Below are 22,692 nucleotides of genomic sequence, written 5' to 3' on the forward strand. Positions count from 1 at the left end.
TCTTTTGTCTGAGAAGAAATGATAAGCTGCGGACAGTTGGACCTATAAGGTCTCGTCAGTGGAGCTAGTGACAATAGAAGGCCGCATTGGCTAGTGTAGCCATCCAACGATACTCCAGTTTATTAGGAGTAGCTAGTTAAAAATCCATGTTTCACATATTCTGTTAGGTGCCACAACTGGGCACAAACCACAGAGTAAACTGGCTCACAATGGCCAAGCAACTGTTTGGGAACCGAAGTAATGTCGGCTTGGTGTCAATGCAAAAGCATGAAGCCAATAAATGATAACCTGCAGACAATGCACACTGTTTCGACCTAAGGGGTCTCATCAGTGCAGATGATGACGAGAGATAGGCCGTATTGGCTGGTGTAGCCATCTAACGGCGCTGCAGTTTGTTGAGCAGAAATTGTTTTGCGGATTCAGCCAAGGAGAGTCTTATGATATTTAAACTTCTTTATACTTCACTGTCAACAGGTTTGCATATTCATGCACTAGCAATCGTCATCTTGGCAACTTAGATATCGTGTGATTTTGAATTCAAGACGATACTAAAATTACGAAAATGACGTCGCCGGCAATCAGAACAGCTTCTTTTGCTTTGGGAATTTTGGGTCATTACGGAATGATGGCTGTGTGTGGATTGCCATACTGGTCACAGAGCAACTGGCAGGTAAGATAAAGACTAATTGAAGAAGGAGGTTCTTTTATGTCAAATGGGTTTGTCAACCGCTTTTAAATTGTTTTTGGTCAGTTTACATTTTCCTTGCATCTTTAATCTTCCAACGGAGGTGCTGAAGTTAATTGGCACGGAAAAAATAACCACACTAAATACGCCCATAAAATAAACTGGTTTGTCAGAAAAAAAAAACAGTTACTACTGATCCCGAAGTTTTACATCTTTTTTTAGAGCTGACGTTTTTCTTACTACTTTAAGTATGTAAACAATTTTAATAATAGTTTGTTTCTGTTTAATACCATATACCGTTAATTGAGTCAAATTCGATGCGGGTGTATTGCTTCTGGTGTCAATATTTGACCTTGGTGTCGCACTTTGCACCTGTCGTATCTAAAATCAACACTTCTAGCTTATTAACCGTTATCTGGGCAAGCATGCCATAAGCACCTGCATACCTTCACTGAACTTGTTTTAATGCTGCGCTTTGGCGAAAGTGGGTTACAAATTAACTTTTGGCCTTTAATGCATGTACCTATGCAACGGTGCCCGATAAGAATATCGGTTTTTGTTCGCTGAAGTCTTGGTATCTTAACCCATGTGTACATTTTGAAACCAAATTACAATGCCTTGCACCATTCTTACTTTTAGAGAGAAGACTGTTTCTTAAAGAAAACACAGACCTATACTTTTAAAGAAAGCACATGGTCAATTTATGCTCGCAAACAGGCAGCTTAAAACGTATTGTGTATGAAAAAGTGTGGTCAATAGGGTGCTATGAACCCCACTACTTTTTTTATTATTTTAAGAGGTAAACCTGGGTTCAAAACAGACGAAAAGAAGGCACTTGTAGCTAAACCAGCGTTGTTCGGACCGGGTTTGGGATTTAGTTTAAATAAAATGGTCGTGATTCGGGCTGGATTTCACACTAAATCACATTTGTGTCCAAATTTCACAATGGTAAATCTTTTGGGCCCAAATCGGGCTTTATTATGAAAAAAATTTCGGATTCGAGCCTGGATTTAGACCGGTTTCGTGTTGGGTTTGAGCTGGGTTCCAGGACCCCTTACAACTTTAAGCTACGCCGGATTTGCAATTTTAGGGTATAACGGCTACCTTTCTTTACAATAAGAAGCAACGCTTGTTTCACGTAAATGTGGCTTTATATCGCAAGTGGAGACATCAATGAATTTGTTCCAGATATCAAACCCCTTGTACGGACGCATCCCAACATTTAACGGCATCTGGTGGCAGTGTATGTCTCTAAAAACCGGGGGATTCTCGTGCAATCATTACGGGAAACCAACCATCTATCTACAGTGTAAGTTCATCCGTAAACAAAAGTTATTTTTTTGCAAATTTTTTTGGGCGCATCAGTTTTGCCATGTCAGTAAATACAAGTCAGAATCGTGTTATTGGTTAATGAAATATAAACATCTAGCTTTTCCATCATCATATGACCATTCATAATGTTGAAAGTTTGTGCTAATTTTGCCGCGCATTAATGGCCTTAAATCATGACAGTATTTTGCTTTTTTGGCAAAGGCACCATTTACTACATACATTATTAAATTTATTGTATTAACGCACTTGCATCTTGAAAATAAATGTTGAGAATTCTTTAAAATTCGACGAAAAAGAACCTGAAAAACAAAACGCGGTGCCTGAACTTGAAACAACCCGTTTATGTTGGAAGTACGTTCGATGCGTTTCTATCTGGTTTCGTTTGCTAGCATTTGCTGATTAGCATGTTTGTTTTCGTCTCGAACGAAATGGTGACGCAAGAGTCGAAACCGCAGCGCGTCATTTTAGGCAGCTAGTCAGCGTCAAATAAGAATACTTGCTTCAACTATTGTGAAAAGAAATCTGTCATTCCTTTTGGGGTATTTCAAAATCGCATGGTTACTAATACGGTTTGAACATATGAATAAAGCTACACAAAATTGTTGTAATCTAACTGAAATATTGCTTTTAATTATTAGTTTTCCTACACATTCGCCAGAATTTAAACATGCTGTTAAGAAATAAGGTATTGAACATCTATATCAATTTTGGTTTCACTTAAATTTAATGTCAACTATTAAATCAGGCTGGAAAAACAAATTCAAGTTTAACTCTGTTTTTTTCTTTTCGCTTGGTTTTTGCCTTACCTGACAAACAACATTTTTTTAACGGTTCAAGCAACATTTAGCTGGAACTTGGCACCTTTGACTCGTAAACCGGTTCAAACTTAAATAACCTCGCATATTTGAACCCTCGATTTCCACCTCGCGAGTTTTACAAGTTTTCTGTGATTTTGGATGGATCAATTTGCATTTGATGTGTGAACGCTTATTCCGCCTGACTAATTCGCCGTGTGTCACATAAGGTCGATTGAGGTATGAGGGGACATTTAATACTTTGCTAATGAAGTTAAGTGGTAACGGTGGCGAGTATTGAAGTCAAAGCGGTGCACTTTGGTAAGTTCGACTTCAATTAGAAGTTGCATTGTCACGTTGACTGTTACGGGCTGCGGCCTTACAGGAATACGAGACTTTCAAATTCCTGTCATTGCCGTTTGACCCTATTGCCAATGCTCCGGTGCGCAATCATGTAACAATGACGCAAAGAGAGCAGAATGAAAACTAATGAGAAATTAGCTTTTCGTGTTGTTAGCAAATTAACATCAATGTCAGAAAACCAAACGTTCGTGTTTACAGCAGGAAAAAAAGAAAAACGTTAAATCATTTTGCAAACGCTGCAAGTTTTGCCCCAAATTAGTCTAGTCGACAAAAAAGGCACAACGTTAAACAAGGCATTGGAAAATAGCATTGTTTTCTTTGACACAATATGAATACCGTACAGTATATATGCATGCAATTAATAAAAAATACGCATTCCAGATCATGCACTTGCATTGCAACTTACAATATTATTTTTTTTCGTGGGGTTCGAACCCAGGACACTGCCGGGGACGAATCCCGATCAAAGTTTACATGGGACAGGCGCGCTAGACCATTCGGCCAAGTTCCTGCCGCAACTAACATATATGAAGCCATGTAAACATTTACTAATTTCACAGCGACATCTTGCGGAGGAAACGCAATTTTATTTTAACATTCTTCTTTAAACTGTATCACGAATTCTTGCAAAAACCAAGAGATTCAAAGAAATAAAGTTTACCATGAGAATTTAAACGTATTATGCAAGTGGGTTATAATAAGGTTTACAAATGCGCATAATACAAACTTCAACACATTATTAAAGTTCATCTAAACGTTTTTCCTGATCTTCGTTTATTATCTTTCTTTTTTATCTTTCAAACTAGAATGAATTGCCTAAAAATTGCATTCCAGTAACAAAGCAAGTTTTCCTTTCTATTTAAACTGGATTTCTATTGATAGCTCGTTTGTTAGTGAAAGCAACTCCTTGTGACAGGTAAAAAGCAGCACGATTTGCGTAGCAACTGCTCGAGCCAGTGGTATCCAGGCAAGTAATATCCGTCGGATCCTTAGACAGAAAGTTGTCTTGTCAGAAATCTTAAAGCTACGGAAACTCTGTTCAATTACAATAACAGTTTAGTTACAAAGGTTTTTTAAATTTGTCATAAAAGTTGAGTTATATATTTTTAACAGGTAAAATAGCTTTGATGTGTGTTGCTGTTTAATGAGTTAGAATAATGAGTTAAAAAGTCTATGAAAAATACTGAAAATAGTAGTATAGCGGATTAGTAGTAGCAAACCCAGTAAATAAGTTTTAGGCGGTCAATAAATGGTACGCCCTTAGATTTTGATTAGTTAATACGTGCAATTAGTTTTCTCGAAAAGTACGAAAAAAAGAATTACTGCTACAAGCAATAAAACGGAACAGAAGAAAGTTTCTGAAGCATTTGGAAAATAGACTTGAGTGTCTTTTTACTTACTTAGACCTTTGTTTAAAACAATTAATCGTTGGTAAGATATAGGCAGTTAGCTAATTTTATACAGCCTCGTAGACAACTTCTGCATTTTATATCTGTTTTGCAAACACACTTTTTAATATAATTAAGTATTGCTCATCCAGCAGTTTTATCATAAACAATCGACGTTTCGACGTCCTATACAAGACGCCTTCATCAGAATGCTGGCATATCTTGCAAGACAATTATACTTTTTAATATTTCAGCAAGTACTCTAACAAAAAACATATACCTGTGTTAAATTGTGTGTGAACCATAATACCAGAAAACCATGAACGAAAACAAAGGAAAACATGGAGGTCGAAAATCAGCAATCTGTAGTCTTGGTCTCATGTGGGCAATGTTCTATTTTATTTGCTGGATGACTTGCTTTCCGGATTGGAGGCACAGTGCCTGGCAGCTGGAGGAAAATCTTATGGGGAGAATGAAGAGGTTTAATGGACTGTTCCTCCGCTGCGTCAGCCCAAAGGAGGGTGGATTTAAATGCGATAACTACGGAAAACCTACAATGTCCCTTGGAGGTAAGTGTGAAAAGTTATGTTGTTCGAAGTTATGGGTTGAAAGAGTCATTAAAAGGAAATGTCATCCTTCTTCTCCTTATTATTTTTGCCGTAAAGTCGACATGGTAAGTGTAATTTTTTTTACAACACTTATCTGTCCCAGTCGAAAAACACAAGAGTATGATGACATTTGTATCTGGTCTTTATGCATTTCCCTTGTTTTCTTTCTCACCTTGCAAAAAGGTGAATCAAATATTCGCTACAGGGTTGTTAAATCCAATCGACATTTCTCTTTTATTTGGTCCACATTAGGTTAAAAACTTTCTTTGTGTATCTAATCATTTCATCCTAAAATGAGGCATCCAAAGGGTTTTAAGTTACAATATGAAACACAAAGTTAGTTATTCAAGGTTTCTCAAGGAAAACAAAACCAAATAAATGAAACTGCTTTCAGGAAAAGATTTCTTTTAACAACATTAGACACATGGTTCGGCCGTTCATTAAATCTGATGTTGTTGTTTTTTAAATTGTTGATCAACGTTTTATTTTCGTAGACTTACTTACAAAAACTGTTTTCGACCCCCCCCCCACACAAAATTGGCAGTTGGATTTTTGAAATGTAACTTTTATGAAAATGACAAAAATAACATTTCTACTAGGGCATAGGCTCTCAATACCAACAATGCGGAAACCGTTTTCTTTTCCGTATAACATGGAAGCGGGAACGTTTTCGACAACATTTGAACCACTTGTTTAAAAATGTCGCAACAACCAATCAGTTGAGCACTTAGAGCGTTAGAAACAAAGAAACCTCCCACTGAACAAACACTTTATCTGAACAGAAAATTAATATCCAGCGGTTTGTGATGTTTGAACGCACGACCTATGTAACCCAGCAACGTAGCATATGTTTGTCACTAGGCTGGTTATATCAGGCTATCAAGTGGAATAAATTAAGAGGAAGTGTAGTCTTATCCAGTTAATAAGAGACTGTCGTGGCGACAAGCTCATACTTAGGACCAATGTAGAGGTTAATAGGCAATTGGTTTTAAAGTGAGGCACAACGAAAGAATGGTACTATTAATAGGACAGACTTTGGTTAGTATTATTAAGTGTATGACTTAAATCAAACCAACAGAACATTTGTTGTGTGATAGATTTGATAAATAAACATAGCTCAAAATACTAAATCAGTTTGAGTTTTAACAAATACGGAAGGCAGCAAATATCCAATAGAAAGTCGTTTAATTTAAAAAATGTATTTTGTAACGCAAGTTAGTTGGAGGAATTTGTAAACTTTAGCCGCTGTTAATTTTAAAGGATTGGGAATCAACTTAATGTGTATTATTTCACCAGTGTTTTGACATTCAGAACATCTATAGGTAATTGGATAATAACTGGCAAGGTTTTTGACAATAATTCAAACCATGCATAAATCAGTCTCATTGGCATCGTACTGCATCCAAGTACTTATGCATTTACTTCTTGTCTTCATCTGCGCTTTTCCGGACTGGAGTCACAGTAATTGGCAGATTTCTGACGGTTTACTCGGTCGACTTGCAAACTTTGACGGCATCTGGTGGCGCTGTTTCGCCCCCAAGTGGGGACTTTTCATTTGTGACAACTACGGCAAGACGGCGATATACTCTGCTTGTAAGTAATACTTGATCAGGAAGTTGCCCGAATGGTCTGGCGCGGTTGACCCATATACAGACATAAAAAAAACCTTGATCGGGATTCGTCCCCGGAAGTGTCCTGGGTTCGAACCCCGTGAAAAAAAAAGATATGCTTTAGGCCCAGGAGAGGAACTCACAGGTCTGTTTAGAATTCTGTTTAGAAATAAGTGAAAATGATTTGATCCAGAAATGTGTACAGTTTTTAAGGTCGACTGGTCTTTGGTTGCTTTTATTTCGCCTTTCATTTTCTTCACCTTTTCTTGTTCCTAGCCTTGACTCAATAATGACAAGAACAGAGAAACCAAATAATAAACACAGTGTCTTCATAATGCTACTAACACACAAAACACCCAATCATTGGTTCCTAACACAATGGACCGTAGGGAAAACAAGAAAAAGCAACAAACAAACATGTGCAAGGGTGGACTACCACAGCAATTTCGCAAAACAAGAACAACCAATAACACATTTTTTTTTATTTTGACATGTGACACGTGTAGTTTTAACAAGTACACATATATAAACGAAGTAGCCGCAAATAGACAATGTAAACAATTCCCAGTAAACCACAAAAATCAGGGCAAATACTGCTTGAATTTTTAAGGCGTTTACCTCAACCTAATCTTAAAATTATTAACGTAGACGTTGCTAAAGCACTGGGTCTGACATTAGCAAGGAAAGCGGAATCTTGTTGTTTGTTGTTTACAAAACATTCTATTGGATTCATCAAAACAGTAACGGAAACAAGCCATACGTCAACAAATACAGTGTAAGTTAGGTAAGCAATGGCGTCACAGATAAAAAGATAACGATGGTGATTTGTTTTCTTGTGCCATGGTCCTACCCTAATAATACGAATAAACAGATTCTACTACGGACAAAAAACGCTTTAAATTGTTAAAAACAACTATTATTATTCTGTATTGCATACTGCATTACAGCAATGCAAAATGTCACCCTTTGTATTGTGTAAAAGTTGTGTACGAACAAAGTCTGTATACCGCAACAAAACATCTAAATATAAATGTACAAATATATCAAAGCAATAAATCTTATCATAAAATGCAAAACAGCATTACAGTCTATATTTTCGGCTGCATTCCAAGGCAGAGCACTGAGTTTGTTTCGTTTCCCAACTTCGTGTTCCAGGTAGGAAACACGACATAAACACAGTTATTACGTCATAAACAAGTTGCAGGCGATCGAACAAACAAGCGGTAACAAGTAGAAAAACTTCAAGCGGTGGCACAGACTTGTGGGAAACAAGTTTTTCAGGAGCTTGTATAGGTCTCTGATGTTGGTTACTTATTAACTTTCAGCAACGAAACATGTCACGTATGGTTTTCGTTGGAAAACAAGCGCTAAAAGGTGGATTAGGAGATGTCCATGCAGGTTTATGTTAAACGCAAGAGTTTGTTGCAATAATTTAAGTGCATTTAGATTGTAAAACAAAATTTAAAAGATATGGTTGAGTGTTTCGCAATAGAATCAATAGCCCTGTACTTCAGATTCGTGGATTTCTTGTTCGCTAAAGAATATCAATTTGCATAGCATTTTTTTCAAGCAAAATTTCAAGTTCAAAAACACACAAAACCTTGTTCTTGAAAGAAACCAAACGGCAGAAACCTAAGTTTGTCACGTTCTTAGCATATTACTGTTGAGATATACGTTATTTGGACATACTTGCTCAGTGTATTTGCTCCTAAAAGAAGTGTTTGCCTGTTTTGTTTGCTTGCACGTTGGGTTTAGCTGGTCGTGTGTTTTAAATTAAGCTCAGGTCTGCAGCGTTAATGAAATTATCGACAGCCTTAATAAAAACCTGTTTAATAAGTTGAATGTAGCTTCCGTTTTTGGGGTGGTTGTTTGCGGTTGTGGTTTGCTGTTAAAATCAGTTGAGTTGTAAGTCGGACCTGGATTCTCGGGTCGGGTTAAGGCTTGTGTTTGAATAAAACTAGCTAGGTTTGGGTCGGACTCCCGACTCGGCCTCATTTGTGCCCCAGTTTTAACAATTTTTTGACCTAATTCGAGTTTAGGCTGGGTTAGGAATTTTTAATTCAAAGTTCAGGTCGGGTTGGGACTCTAGTTTTGGACCCACTCACAAATCTGATTAAAAGATTTTTATGTCCAAATTATTGCGTTAAGTTTCGACTTGAGCTTGTCTTTTCAACCCTCAGTTGATTATAAACGATTTATAACATACAAATCATGTCTGGTAAATTCGGTTTTGTCGGATTTCTCGTTGGTGGAGTTTCCTTTGCTGGCATTCTGGTAGTCACAGCTTACGCCGAATGGTCTAGGAACTCGCAAGAGAGTTCGGAACAGTTCCTACGAGGCCAATACAGTTACCAAGGCCTGTGGTGGCGCTGTGTTAGCCAGCAACCCGGCTACTTTCAATGCGACAACTACGATGTCAGTATTCTCGGACTTGATCGTAAGTCGCTTACATATTTTGGTCGTAGTTTCCGGTTTTTGATGATTTTTTAAACTACATAAACGAAAACTTGGCGCCCGAAGTGTTTAATAAAGTTTAATGTTCCATCAAATTTTGGGATGTGCCTGGGATGCCTCAAATTTTGGGATATTCTAAGTGCTTAAGTACACCAAGTCAACTAGAAGCAAGTATTCGATTTGCACTACGCATATTTTTATTTTATGGGCATTATAAATTGTTCTGTGTGTCGACAATGTTCCAGCTCTTTGCAATCGCGCACGCATGGAGCTTGAAAGGAACAGAGATAACGTTCACCCAGCCATTGGGCGCCACAACTTGCTCCATAAAGTTAGTTCGTAAATTCCACGTTGGGGAACTCCTAAAAGCACACAATACAGAGCTTGCATTTAACCTTTATAAAACCAACTCCATTAAGTCGCATAACGGCGTGCGGTTTCAGATGTCAGTTGTGAAGAGATTGTTTGGTTTTAATAGCGTTTGCTCATCCAGCGTTTGCTCATATCTGTGCATTAAAAGTAACAAGCAACGTAACTCAGGTCATAACCAAATTCTATGCGTACTTCCAACAAAAGCGGGTGTGTTTGTACTTGCAACTGTGTGTGGTATATCAAGTTTTATAAAATACACCGATAAACGTGATCTTGCAAAGTGAAATAAAATAGAAACAAAGCAACTGACCTCTTGTAAACCGAAACTTGCGACGTAGGGTAGAATCTTCACGCATTTGTTTTGTATTGTCATTGTACATACAAACCGTACACCATATATAAAAATTCCAAACCAAGATCTAATAGAAACTGCAAGTAAATTTTCTGTATGACGACACACTTACGTCACTCTTAGTGAAGCAAAAAACGCGTGACAAAACTATCTATACTCACCTACACTTTGTGTCTGTTGAGACCTACATGTTGATGCTTGGCTAAACATCACAATGTAAATACACGTCCATGCACTAAATTTTGAAGGCGATTTGGCAACAAAATATCTTCATTATTCTTCATCTCTTTTCTTCTTCCGACAGCCGACATCCAGGCTTGCAGAGCGCTTATGTGCATTGCCTGTATTTTCTCCTTTCTTGGAGTCATCATAGCTCTCTTGGGACTCGACTGCACAACGATGGTCGAAAACGGCTCCAAGTCTAAGGGTCGAGTCTCCCTGATTGCAGGAGTATTTTTCCTGATAGCTGGTTTGTGTAAAATTATGAATTAGGCTTACTGCAGCTGCCCCAGGTCACAGTTGTAGAGTGACTTGGGGTGGAGCTTGTTTTTGTCAACGAAAAATGGCAATGTATAGTTGGTTTCACACGACAAACCTACATTTGTCCAAACCTATGCCCAACAATTCAATTTCAATTTTGCTTGCAATGGGCATATGAAAAGTTTGCATGCTTATTTGTCATGTATAAATTTAAAATTTCTCGGCCTAAATGTCGGTTTGACTTAAACGGATTAAATAGTTTTGGGCAAAATTGATTATAAACCGTCATAAAAATTAGAGGTTTGCACAAAATGAAAGGAAATCGAGCCCTGATGAGTTGTCATAAAATTTTAGAGCTTATTGGTCCTAAGCGCTTGCATTGGGAATGGGAAGCAGAGTTTGGGCATCAACCCAAGTATGATTTAGGTTTGTTTGATGTTGCCAACTTTCATTGCCTTTGTGCTGTTGACATGAGCAGGCAAAGGTTACAAGCATTGTTTGCTCGCTGCCGAAATACGGCATTTTACAGTGATGAGTTATAGCCTGTTTTTAAGAGGTAGGCCGAAATTTCACGCAGGTAGTTTGGGTTCGTCGTGTTAAAAAGCTCGGCAATCTAAAACTGCTGACTCATGTTCTATAAAACCAAAACTGGGAAAAGTCAATTTAATAATTGTGTACATTGCTTTGCCATAAGGGAAGCATGGATTAATCTTTATAATCTTTTTGCATTTACCAAAATACCTTTAAAAATAAAATGTAGGAAAAAAATAAACTGCTGAAAAATAAAATGTAAACTTATCACTGTACTTGTCGGCGAGCAAAGATGTGCGACCTTTTTACCGTTGTCAGACTGCCAATCTGGTCAATACAGGCATATTCATTTAAGCATTATTAGAAGATTTTCTAATGCCCTACTATACAAAAGGACAATTCGTCCTTAACCTGAATTATATTAAACGTAACAAAACTCGAGTGCATACGTTTTAACCCAAGCTTTGTACAATCCACCACAAGCACTTGAAAACAGTAAGATAAAAAAACGACATTTGTAAAAACGACTTTTTTTGCGAAGACTTTCTTTGCACATGAAATTGAAAATCTTTTAAACCTTTTGCCAAACATTTTTGCCTGATGCAGTCTGCCAATTATATTATCTTAAGTTGACAATAAAACTTATGGAAAAATTTGACCTCTAGCTGACCTTCAAGCACAACGTGCCCTTATGGTCATCGCCATTATGACATCACTGTTCGGCCTTATTATTGGGATGGTCAGTCTAAGATGCACCACAATGCTGGACAACGAATCCCGTTCTAAATCATATGTCGGCATCGTTTCGGGCACTTGTTTCCTATTGGCCGGTTAGAAAGTCACGTGTGTCGCATGGACCAATCCGATCCAGTCATGCCAGTCGAATTGAACCATAAGCCTTTAGTTTTGTTAAAACAATGTTTTTTATAGTTTTTTGGGGCCTTTAACGTTTAAATATCCGATCGTTTTGGGGGGTTATCGTAGCTTGTTAAATGTTTTTGCCAAAATTTGGGCTAAATAACATAAAGACGCACATTTTATCTGTTTTTTTTTAGTTTGTTTTGGTGCTTGACAGCCCAATATCTTCACTTCTATTGGTTTTGTTTCGCAAATGAAACAATTTTTCAGTTAAGGGACTGATTAAATGTGGTTATTGCTACGTTGAAACACATTTACATATACATTTCCATAATTAAAAGCCGCATAAGATAAATCTAATCATTAGAAAACTGTCACCTAAGTTGTCCCTTTAAACTGGTAACTAAACGACTTCCACAATATTTGGGCAATAAGAACGCAAAATAGGCTATTTTAAAGTACTTTGCACCCAATACTACTTGAATTGCTGAATTTGTTTACTCGTACAGTATCGCAGACCACCCAAGGCGTATGTTAGGTGTAGTGTTTGGAATGCAGGAAATCAAACAACTTTGTTTGCAACCCGATTGCGCGTACCAAGCTTTAGTCAGCGCATTCCTATGACCTGATTGGATAAACCGAAATCCCAGTTTGCAAAACAGAGTCAGGTCCATATGTCAAGCCCAAAAATAATATACAAGGTCAACCGAACCCGGCTAAATTGAGGTTTACTGTCCTAAGGGTCTTTTTTTAACTCAGTTTCTTCTATAATTTTATCAAACAAAATTAGAAACAACAAGTAAAACTGGCAAACTGGATTGGATTGCGACGGTTTTCCCAAAATCTTGCTTCGCATGGATTTCTACACCTCGGTCACGTTTGTGCGGTGAAATTGCTGGTCTGCGGAATGCGAACAACACGAATAAATTAATATAATTGCTTAACAAAGAACAACCACTTTTGCCTAATTATTTTTTCCATTTTAAGTGTTGGACAGATTAACCACCAAAACACAAATTATAGCCAACAAGAACAATGTATTTTTTGAAGATTTAAGGGGCTGCTTTTAAGTTTGACTTGTTTTTCGCATTTCGCCGATCGTTACGGTTTCACCGCACAAGTCCATTTCCAGCGTGTTTTGTGCCCCCACCTTTGCAGTGTATGCGTATGTGAGTGTTCCCTAATTCTGCTTTTACCACCCTTGCACGCTTGCTTCTAATCTCAATGCAGGAGTGACGTGTGGTTCTGCGGTGTCGTGGTACGCATGGAGAATCACTATGGAGTTTTTCAACCCGCTCTACCAGTACCGCGAGTTTAAGTACGAGTACGGCGCTTGTCTGTACGCCGGCTGGGTTTCCATGGCACTCGGTAAGTTAATAATTTAGAGAGTTACCCTGTCTACCCGGGATGACGCCAAAAGCAACTCAGGCTAGGTTCTAATGGTTGTAATACATCGGCGTGCAAAAGGGTTACCCAAGTGACTTTTATATTTCAGCTAGGAATGTACCTCAAAATTGTTCATTCCATATCAGAAGTCACGTTGAACAATTTTTATTAGTTTAAACCGCAAGACAAATCGGATAAATTTTGTGCACAGATAAGGCCATGACGCGACGTTCGTACGAAATTCGAAGTTCAAAATTCCATACAACGTTTTCCACACATAACACAACAGTTACAAATAGTTAATTAGTTACTCTTAAGTAAAGTCAATGGAGTTTGTTCAGGCAACGCCAAGAGCCTGATCCATATTCTACAGAAATATTTTGAAGAGTTTGATCTTGAAACATTTTTCGCCTGTTTTGCTATTTATCTTTGTTTTTGCATGCCTGGCTTACGCAAAACCACGTCACGTTTTGATCACGTGTTTACGAGTGCACACATTCGGTTGTAATCTTCGGTTTGTTGACAATTGTTTGGGCGTGTAAGCTGTTCTGCTCGTTTAATACAAAAGGACAAAAACGACATGTTGGGCACCCCTGGTTGTAAAAGTGTTTGTCAAAGCCTTAATGCGGTCCTGACAACACAAATGGTACGGTTTTGGGGTTTGCAAGTAGGTGTGTGAAAACGACTGAATTGAAAATCAGCTTTGCTTTGGCAGTAATCGAAGTACTAACAAGATCACTTTAGATGAAAACTCCAACGATGAAATAATAATGTTCTAAACCCAGCGCGTTTAATGTAAAACGCAAGTATTTGTAACACTAAAATTATTAGTTATTCTTGGGCAGCTAGAAGAAGGGTGGCCGATATCAAAACAAAAGCGTGTTACCTTGACCGTGTGGTATTCTTTTTTTGCCACTTTGTCGGTGGTAAATCCCATAAATTAAAGGCGTAACGCGTAAGTGTTAGTCATATGGGGGTGTTCGTTTCAACAAACATTAGGCCAAGACCAGATGAATACCGTGTAGCAAGAATCAATATCAGAACGAAACCTTGTTAGCTAAACAAATCCATGCAAAGACCTTGCAGTGTTCGCATTAAAGATTAAATCGATACAACGTGAAGAAACAAACAAATATAAGCAACAAACAAAGCGAACATGTAACAACGTTAACAAAGCACCTGCATCGTTTTTTGCTCGTTAAAATAGATAAACGTCAACTCTTGCTGGAAAAACGTTGTAGAAATGTGAATTTACTTCAAAGCGCCACGGAGTTTAAAAAGTTAAGTCGGATTACTCGCTAGCGCTTTTTGTGTAAAACATCCGCATTTATTTCATTTATGTAACGAATAAACAAACCCACATCAAAAACTAGTGCGGTAGTGGGCTTGTGGGGTTATGCAAACTGCCTGAACATGTCGTTTTCGTCCGCTGCCTGCTGTAAACAGCGTTTCCGACATCCGTCGCTGCCTGCAGGTCTGTGTACTTTAACTACCACGATATGGTACGGCGTCCAGGTCCAGCAGGATTACTTTGACCCTCTACAGCAGAGTAACTCGTTTAAGTACGAGTTCGGATCCTGTCTCTACATTGGCTGGATATGTGGGGGGATAAGTAAGTGAATGGCCGGTGTTTGTGAAACACAGAAAAGTTTTGACCACCTACTAACAAAACAGGATTTTGCAAACAGGATAAGATAAATACGGGAACATGTAAATTGGCCACAAAAGCGGCCGAAAAACGGCCACATTTTCCGACCGGCCCTCTTTAACAAGGCCACTTTTCAAATGGCCATGTAAAACGGGCTACATACGGTCCACACACGTTAGATAACAAACCCACATCAAAGCCATGTTAAGCATTTATTGATGGAAGCCTATAGGGACTAACTTTAGATACTCTGTACACAACGATTACTGGTAAACTGCTTAAAAATCAATTAATGATTTTACCATGTAATGCTTCATGTTTCCAGTCGTGTTTTATGTTCAATAGTATCAGAAAACTGAAAAGTAATTGAAAACTATGTTCTAAAACAAAAAGTATTGCTTAAAACTGTGACCAATATGTAGTCATAATGGGAATACTTTATTACAAAACCAAAACGGCACGTTTCTGTAACGCACTTGAATTGAAAACAGTCAAATAAGTTTTTAAGAAATAAAACAATACAACTCTCACGTTTGAATATTTGGTTCTCCAGCTCCAATCGTGGAGTTCCATGCAAATTAAAAATCTTTTTACAGCGCTTATTGCTGGTCTTTTGCTGACTTGCGGATCGTGTGGAAACCTGAGAGGTGAACAAGAGGACGACGCCTATCCTTACTCGTACAAGCCTCAGCCAAATCCAACGTAAGTTAACTTCCGCTTACACGTGTTCTGTATCCGTTTATTGCAGAGGCACACTCAAAAGCAGAAACTCCGTCTAAACCGAGATACTTTTACCTGGTGCGTAGCCTATTGGGGTTTGATGTAGGATGTCAAAATATAGTCCCTGTTGGGCCTAACGTAGTATATTGTTTCTTATTAATGAAATCTCATTTCAAGTAAAGCAAAAAATCAGGAAATTCCAGCGTGATAACCACTAATCGGTCGCTGTATTTAAAGGTTTTATCCAGTTCTCTTATATATCTCAGACACTGATAATGCTTATAAACGCGAAATACATTTGTTTTTGCCTACCAAATGTTATACAGCGACCAATTTAGTGTTTATTACTCTGAAATTCCCTGTTGGGCCTATTCGCAGACAGTTTTAGCAAAATATAATATATTTATAGAAAATCAAAATAATTCCATGTTATTTACCACGATTAGATTTGACAACTTTTTGGTAGATTCTATATCGTGAATGATTTTACAATTCGCCCTTTGAGCAGAGTTTATCAACCGAAGAAAATGTCAATATGTAAAGTAGTGACTCAGTGGCGACATCTAGTGGTAATGAATTAATCTTTTCTGACATGTTTTGTGACTTAAAATAATAAATTTGTTGTAAAAAAGGACGCTACTACTGTATGCGGCATTATAATTATCACAAGAAAACAACAATTAAATAAATGATTTCATTTTTCAGGACTCGGCCCCGAGACGTCAGTGGTTCGAAAACGGAATACGTTTAAACTGATGAAACCCGAAAATGAGAACTCCTGGTAATGACTTCGTTGTCAGGACAACCCCTTGCCATGGAGAGTTCCAAAAAAAGAATACTCCATGCTATGTTTTGCTTTAGCAATGCTGTTCCTTTTTCTAGTTTCTTTTCAGAATGAATTACAAAGGATCTATCTCCTGCGTTCTCATTTTTTTATACGCGTCGTATATAGCAGCCTTCTACATGTATATTACTCTCGCTATTCGCTTTAACTGCGCTAAATTGCCCCACGCTGTACCTTCAAGCTGGTAATACCATCAATAAATGCAAAGATCGTAAACACAGACTTTTGTAAATCAAACGCTTTTTAAAACTGCTTAACTTTCATGGACACATTTTGACAACTATTAATTCTTATAAGTTACAACTAGTTTAGTAAATTCAACATTTTTGTACCCAAGGAAACAACGTTTTTTTTCTTTCTTTCTATTTCTTGTATTGTTAAGGAGATGTTACTTTCGTCTTGATTGTATAACAGCAGATACATTGACAAGAAATCTACGTGATAATTATGTTTTCAAACTTGTACATCGCACACATGCTTTTGTAGTGAAAATCGCTATTCAATAAAGTTCCGCAAAAACAGCAAAAAGCAAACATCTATTCTTGCACACAGCCTAGTAGCAGTAGTAATCAAACTGCTTACCATTAAACAATACTCATGACCACATATTGTCAAATATATACCAACAAAAAAGGTAATTAGGTTTAAGGCTTTAAACCTATTGATAAAGATGTAAATATGAGTATAGGAGTTGAATAAAAAAAAAGAATCAAACCAGATTTAGAACCTAGTTCAGCCATTCACATATTTCATAAAGCATTAGGCTATTCTGTTGCATGGTTCCGAAATAAATTATATTTTAAGGCTGATTCTGGAAAATGTTTGATTTGATCAATTCGTCCTAGTATTTTCGGGTTTAAGCCTTAAACATATAGACCATTTACAACGCTGTTCCACCAGTTACAATCTTCTGAAAAGCAGCTGCTAAACTACTGTAAACATTTCTGGGTGGTAGAGTCCCAATAACGTACCGCAGATATTAACCAGCAGGCGCGTCTGCCAGGCTGTTGATCAGACCAGTTCTGAGGCAAAAGCAAAATTTCCACGCCATTCCTATCTTAAGCAAATCTACTTTTAAAGGGTCACTACATTTTGATCAGTAGTCCTAATTTTTCAATTGTGTGAAAATAAATAATATATCTAGCATGTTACAAATAAGTAACACATCATGTATGTAGCCTATATAGATTGTATAGAATAACGGCACAAAACAAGCAGATTTGGTGAAAACCCGTTACTGTTAAAGAAAAAAGTTAAAGAAAATCAGTAAGATATTAAATAACCCTGGGGTCGCGTGTTTTATTGTATTAGGTTAAAACCAAAACATAAAGCAACAATACATTGTTGTAACATTCATTGTGCGAAGAAATAGTTTGGTGATATTTAAACCATAATTGGAAGGCTATTGTATATCGGGGTTAAAACCATGTTTACAACAGTTCTTTTGTGTAATTGCATACCAACAGAACAAATACTGTCACGAAACTTGATATAGCCTAACCATACGGCCGTGTTTGTGAAAACAGTTTTTGCCAAGTACAGCACTGCACAACAAGTAAAACAAATAACATACGGAATCAGCCGTTTGTAATTTTTAAGGCATCTGATTGCTTGGTATCCGTTTAAATAGCAGTTAATGTTCATCACTCTTTAAAACTACACGTTGTATGCAACAGTATATGCTGCATATCAAAGCTAAAGACAACACAGACACGGCTAGAAACTTCCCCCATACTGGAATATCGGCAAAGGATAGTGTCACTCCGGCAACAAACAAGGTTCCGACTACAAAGCAAAGTGCAACAAGAATCCAATTATTTGAAATCCATCCTGTTAAAATACATATGCCATAAAAACGGTGGACGGTAAACATAAGACTACCTGTAGTTCATCTTTAAACACTAGATCACATTTTGAATACTATATTTCACCAACTGAACCGTTCCGCCACACATAGGCTACAAGGGGTTACATATAATTCAGTCGAATCTTTAGCCGGTTAAAGTATAGAGCTATAGCCTATACATATGTCTACGATCAATCACCTTTGAGTTAAACTTACCATGTATAAGCTTTATAACATGCATAGCGTTCGCAATGTCTGAGCTTTAAATTCAAGTCCTCTCCTTTGGCAACTTTTTTACTGGCAAACAATCTGTTTTGCAAGACATATACAGTTACTACTGCAACCGTTCGACATTACATCTGTGCAAATAAGCTTGTCGGCCGAGCAACAGTTTTCACTTATTAGGCAACTTAATAGCGCTTGAACGGCGGCCTGCCTTTTTTAACTCTACACCTCCGGCGCTTCCAGATTTAAACACACCAGCACAACTACTATCAATTTTAAATTTTTGGTAGCCAGCTACATGTAAACAAACATTCACGATTAGGGTAAGTCTAAGACAAGGGTGCCTAAACGTTTTTAAATGCCAATTTTATTCAAGTAAAGGGACGTACTACGTCCGCGAGCCAGCACTTTCCTTTTTGAAGTGTTGATATGAATTTATTTTGCCGGATGAAACAAATCGTGGCAGCACAATTCCGCTGAAATATTCACCAAGCCGAAAAAAGCTGCGTAACGCTAAAAAGCGCGTCAAAGTTGGTGGCACGATTGGTGTTGTGACATATGTCGGCAATCACCCGCATTATTTATTGAGGTCTGATCACGAGTAGGCCTACTTTTTTTCGCATTTGCAAGGTTGCTAGGTTGGCGGGACTATTAACAGCAACTCACAGCACTAGTTTTTCTAATACTGTTCGCTGGCACAAAGAACTCTGATTTATTAAATTAACAGTCATGGTGTGAGAAACGCATTTTTAGTAAGTTTTATTGCTTACAAACCTGACTCAACCCAAATAGCCATAACCTTCAGCATTTTGACAGAAATGTTTTTTTTAATAGACACCTGTGCTAACTGCGCGACTTATCGGTACTTAATTACCCGTTTTCACTTGTTGTGAACTACGGTGTTTGTGTATTTTCCGCAAAGCTTTTTGTTGTGTTATTTGTTTTGAGTCGGTTCAATACACTCTGTTGTTTACATGTAAATTAGGTTTACCACTTTCTGAAAGCCACGGCTGCACTTTGGACCCTGGGCCAATGATCGTAAACAAAAATAAATCCTCATCTCCTGGGCGAAACCTTACCTTTAAAAAAGACCAGGATATATGTTATAACCCAGTGGTGCACAACATACTTTGACCAAAAATAGCCTACTGCAAAATCGCTAGCTGATGCATTGAACAGCTAGTTTTTTTGATGCAAAAACAAAGGTGGAATCCCATTCCTAAATTCTCCACAAAACTAACTTTTTGCGGGAAGTTTAATCCCGGCAGTAGCCTACAGTAGGCCTAGTTTATTGGTGTCTGTAAATGTGAAGGGTTACCGATCCAATCGTTCAAATAACTTTTTGAGAGCAATTCCGCCAAATGCCTCCGAAACCAAAGGTGGGTCCGTTTAGGAGGTAAAAGGCTGTTTTTAAAACATAAATTCCTGTTATGTGTGTGGGTTGTCCTTAGCCTGGTCACTGCGGTAACTGGGAGACAAGTCTTCTCATAACACTGCAAAAAGCGTGTACTTACCAGCCAACAAACCTAAAGAAACACAATTGCGCCAAGAAACAAACATAATTTCGTCAAGCACATATCAACACAGTGGGACCATTGTACATATTGCCTACGTTTTCCGTTTAAACCACTGTGTTAAACTACTAGGTATATTTTTTAACGATGAAGCAAAATTCCTTCCCCATTGCTTGGGTTGGATTTGGGCGTAACCATCTTTTGCCGATGCAACGTAACTTTGCATTTTAGTGGGTTCGTACCAAATACCGCGCCTTTTCTTTATTGCAGAGTTTTGTGCTTTTACTAAACGTTCGGCCAGAGCCAGGCCTTTCCGTTGCTCCATCAAGTTTTGAGGCAAAGGTTGGAATTCAGCCATCCCTTCATTAAGCAAATCCACGTTTAAACATCGGTTAAACGGCCACTGTAGTAAACAAAACATTTGTAACAATTAAACCAATTACAGTACATGATGTATAGTCATTTAAATTATTTCTGTGGTATTTATACACATGTATGACCACAGTAACATCAACTGATATGGTGGTCAAACCATTGGAGAATAAATACTTATTCAAATAGAAGCTGAAGGATACAAACTGTAAAGACCTGCAGGAATTTCGGTTACATGTATGTCTCTTTTATCTTTTCACACGAGCAATTTAGTAAAATAGTTTCAAATATTGACAACATGAAACCAAAGCTTGATAAACTGGTGTCAGTGTATGAGGCTAATTTGCCAATTTTTTATATAACATAACAGGCATATAACATAACAATCTGAAAAACAAAGCCCTAGGCCAGTGGTTCCCAACCTTTTTGTAGTCACGGACCCCTTTTAGAAATTTTATAGGTCCGTGGACCCCCAACGTAATTTAGTCTTGTTATGTTTTTCGTTTCCTGCATTATACTTAATTATACTTTCGTTTGGGGGCAGAATTTTATTCAACGTTCACAGTCCTTTAATCTCAATAAAGTACTATACTGTAGCAGTCAAATGCAACAAGAGCCTTTCTGGTGTACAATACTTGAAACAAAGCACAATAAGTTATGTTGTTAATGTGTGTTGTGATGTCACAATGGAGGTAACAATCACAAGTTTTTCTGATCCAGAGGTTTGATAAATGGTTTGCACTCATACGCAGGAATGGAAAAACGCTTTGGGAACTTAAAAATATTGTACTGCTGTTAATGCTACAAATGTTTGCCTCCACGGACCCCCTGAAAGCAGCCCACGGACCCCTTGGGGGTCCGCGAACCCCAGGTTGGGAACCACTGCCCTAGGCTAAAGGTGCCATTAGACAATTTAGCAGTGTGGAGTAATTTACTTTTGGTGTGGACACCAGGCAATGGAGGCTTTTCATATTACTATTTTCTTGCAAGTCATTGGACCAAAGTTGAAACCAAATCATGGTGTGTTGCAACTTTTCTAATTCTCGCTGGAGTTTTACCAGTTCATCTTCACTGCATTGCAAGCCAAGCAACTTTACTGGAAGTGCATCTAATCTGTTACCTGCACACCAATCATTTCATTTTAAAATGCAATTACAAAGATTTTCTTTTGTAAAGCATACTTACCTTCTTTCACAATTGATTGAAATTTTTTAAACTTAATAATTGGTACATGTCTGACATAAATAGTACCATCATGGGAAACTCTAGTGACACATCCTCTTAAAGACACATTTCGTTTCATGAACTCATGTGGGATGTCAGATATGGACTTGAACTGGGTAAGCTGCAAATATTTGCTAAAACACTAATTTTAAAGGTTTAAATTAGCAGAAAACAACAGTTTATGTTAAAATGATCATAAACCCATATTTCCAAGTTGTGAATGGCACTAAACACAACACAGAAAAACAGTTTTAATAAACAGATATCTGTATATATATATATATATATACTTAATGCACAAAGTAAAATCTTGTCAAAATATGAGAATGCCAAAAGTTAAGGGCCAGTTTAGTAGTCATATGGTATACGATTTTAAACAGCAGATGTTTTGTTGGCAAATGCAATTCACAGTATCAGACAAATGAAGGGGCTATGCAATTTAACGTTACCCTGTTTAAAAATGAAGCAAACTTACAACTTTCAATCTTCTTCCCACAATGAGACACCCAACTCCAAGTAATACGTATGGTACATTCTACAACACATGCTGAATTAAAGTAATGTGGGTTGCTAAAGTTTCCAAAGAAAACATTGCAGGATTGTTTTATTGTTGTAGCAATTTTTTTAGCAAGTACATCAAAACATACCTGAATCCAACGCAAATTTCTGTCAATAAAACTTGTTGTGCCGTTCAAAGCACTTTCAAGGGACAAACAATTAACGGTTTGCAGAATTTTCATGTCCTTGAAAAGCAAACAAACAAACGAATGACATTTTTGTCTTGCGATACACAAAATGTAAACAATGAATTAGCAATTTGATTTCTATGATAAGGTAAAGCGCAAGAAAAGTGCGATTTAAATTTTAACACAGCAAAAATCCTGAATTTTCTAAATACATTACGCATTACATTTTGGTGGGTTTAAAAGGTATTAGGTTGCAAACATTTACAGACTTGTTTGCAACTTTAGTACCGTCATATTTTGACCTTTAACCTTGTTTGTCACACATCGGTGGCTGTTGACCCAGGGAACGAGTTTGGCGGGAAATATTCCCACATTTTCTCGCCTTTGCAATTTTATTTTC

The 22,692-nt window shown here is 37.5% G+C and overlaps 2 protein-coding genes across 3 annotated transcripts; one reads left to right on the top strand and one right to left on the bottom strand.

Annotated features, from left to right (window-relative positions):
* The first annotated feature begins 562 nt into the window (after positions 1 to 562).
* On the top strand, positions 563 to 15,640 carry LOC145223620 (claudin-19-like). The gene is made up of 7 exons (XM_080090020.1): positions 563 to 670; positions 1,874 to 1,994; positions 10,263 to 10,433; positions 13,061 to 13,195; positions 14,688 to 14,825; positions 15,458 to 15,563; positions 15,610 to 15,640. The coding sequence occupies exons 1-7, from the start codon at positions 563 to 565 to the stop codon at positions 15,638 to 15,640; spliced, it is 810 nt and encodes a 269-aa protein (XP_079946146.1).
* A 2,075-nt stretch (positions 15,641 to 17,715) lies between these two features.
* LOC145223059 (protein C3orf33-like) lies at positions 17,716 to 22,655 on the bottom strand. Of its 2 annotated transcripts, XM_080089361.1 has the most exons (7): positions 22,602 to 22,655; positions 22,254 to 22,349; positions 22,082 to 22,141; positions 21,568 to 21,748; positions 21,318 to 21,502; positions 18,488 to 20,413; positions 17,716 to 18,255 (listed from the first exon to the last, which is right to left on the bottom strand). In XM_080089361.1, exons 2-6 carry the CDS (start codon positions 22,344 to 22,346, stop codon positions 20,105 to 20,107), a joined length of 828 nt encoding a protein of 275 aa, XP_079945487.1. In that variant the 5' UTR covers positions 22,347 to 22,349; positions 22,602 to 22,655; the 3' UTR covers positions 17,716 to 18,255; positions 18,488 to 20,104. The 2 variants fall into 2 exon arrangements, with proteins under 2 accessions (XP_079945487.1, XP_079945488.1); XM_080089362.1 differs by lacking the exon at positions 22,602 to 22,655 and having other exon boundaries at positions 21,568 to 21,727; positions 22,254 to 22,513.
* Positions 22,656 to 22,692: the final 37 nt, after the last annotated feature.

Source organism: Phallusia mammillata, chromosome 4, assembly GCF_965637545.1.
Source record: "Phallusia mammillata chromosome 4, kaPhaMamm4.hap1.1, whole genome shotgun sequence".
Classification (NCBI taxonomy): Eukaryota; Metazoa; Chordata; class Ascidiacea; order Phlebobranchia; family Ascidiidae; genus Phallusia; species Phallusia mammillata.

Bases quoted from the DNA above. Each gene is read 5' to 3' on its own strand.
- LOC145223059 (XM_080089361.1), bottom strand. From the start codon at position 22,346: ATGAAAATTCTGCAAACCGTTAATTGTTTGTCCCTTGAAAGTGCTTTG. The intron at 22,142-22,253 runs GTATGTTTTGAT...CATGTGTTGTAG, and splicing joins GAAATTTGCGTTGGATTCAG to AATGTACCATACGTATTACT. The intron at 21,749-22,081 runs GTAAGTTTGCTT...CTTTAAAATTAG, and splicing joins TGGGAAGAAGATTGAAAGTT to TGTTTTAGCAAATATTTGCA.
- LOC145223620 (XM_080090020.1), top strand. From the start codon at position 563: ATGACGTCGCCGGCAATCAGAACAGCTTCTTTTGCTTTGGGAATTTTG. The intron at 13,196-14,687 runs GTAAGTTAATAA...CGCTGCCTGCAG, and splicing joins CTGGGTTTCCATGGCACTCG to GTCTGTGTACTTTAACTACC. The intron at 15,564-15,609 runs GTAAGTTAACTT...CGTTTATTGCAG, and splicing joins AAGCCTCAGCCAAATCCAAC to AGGCACACTCAAAAGCAGAA.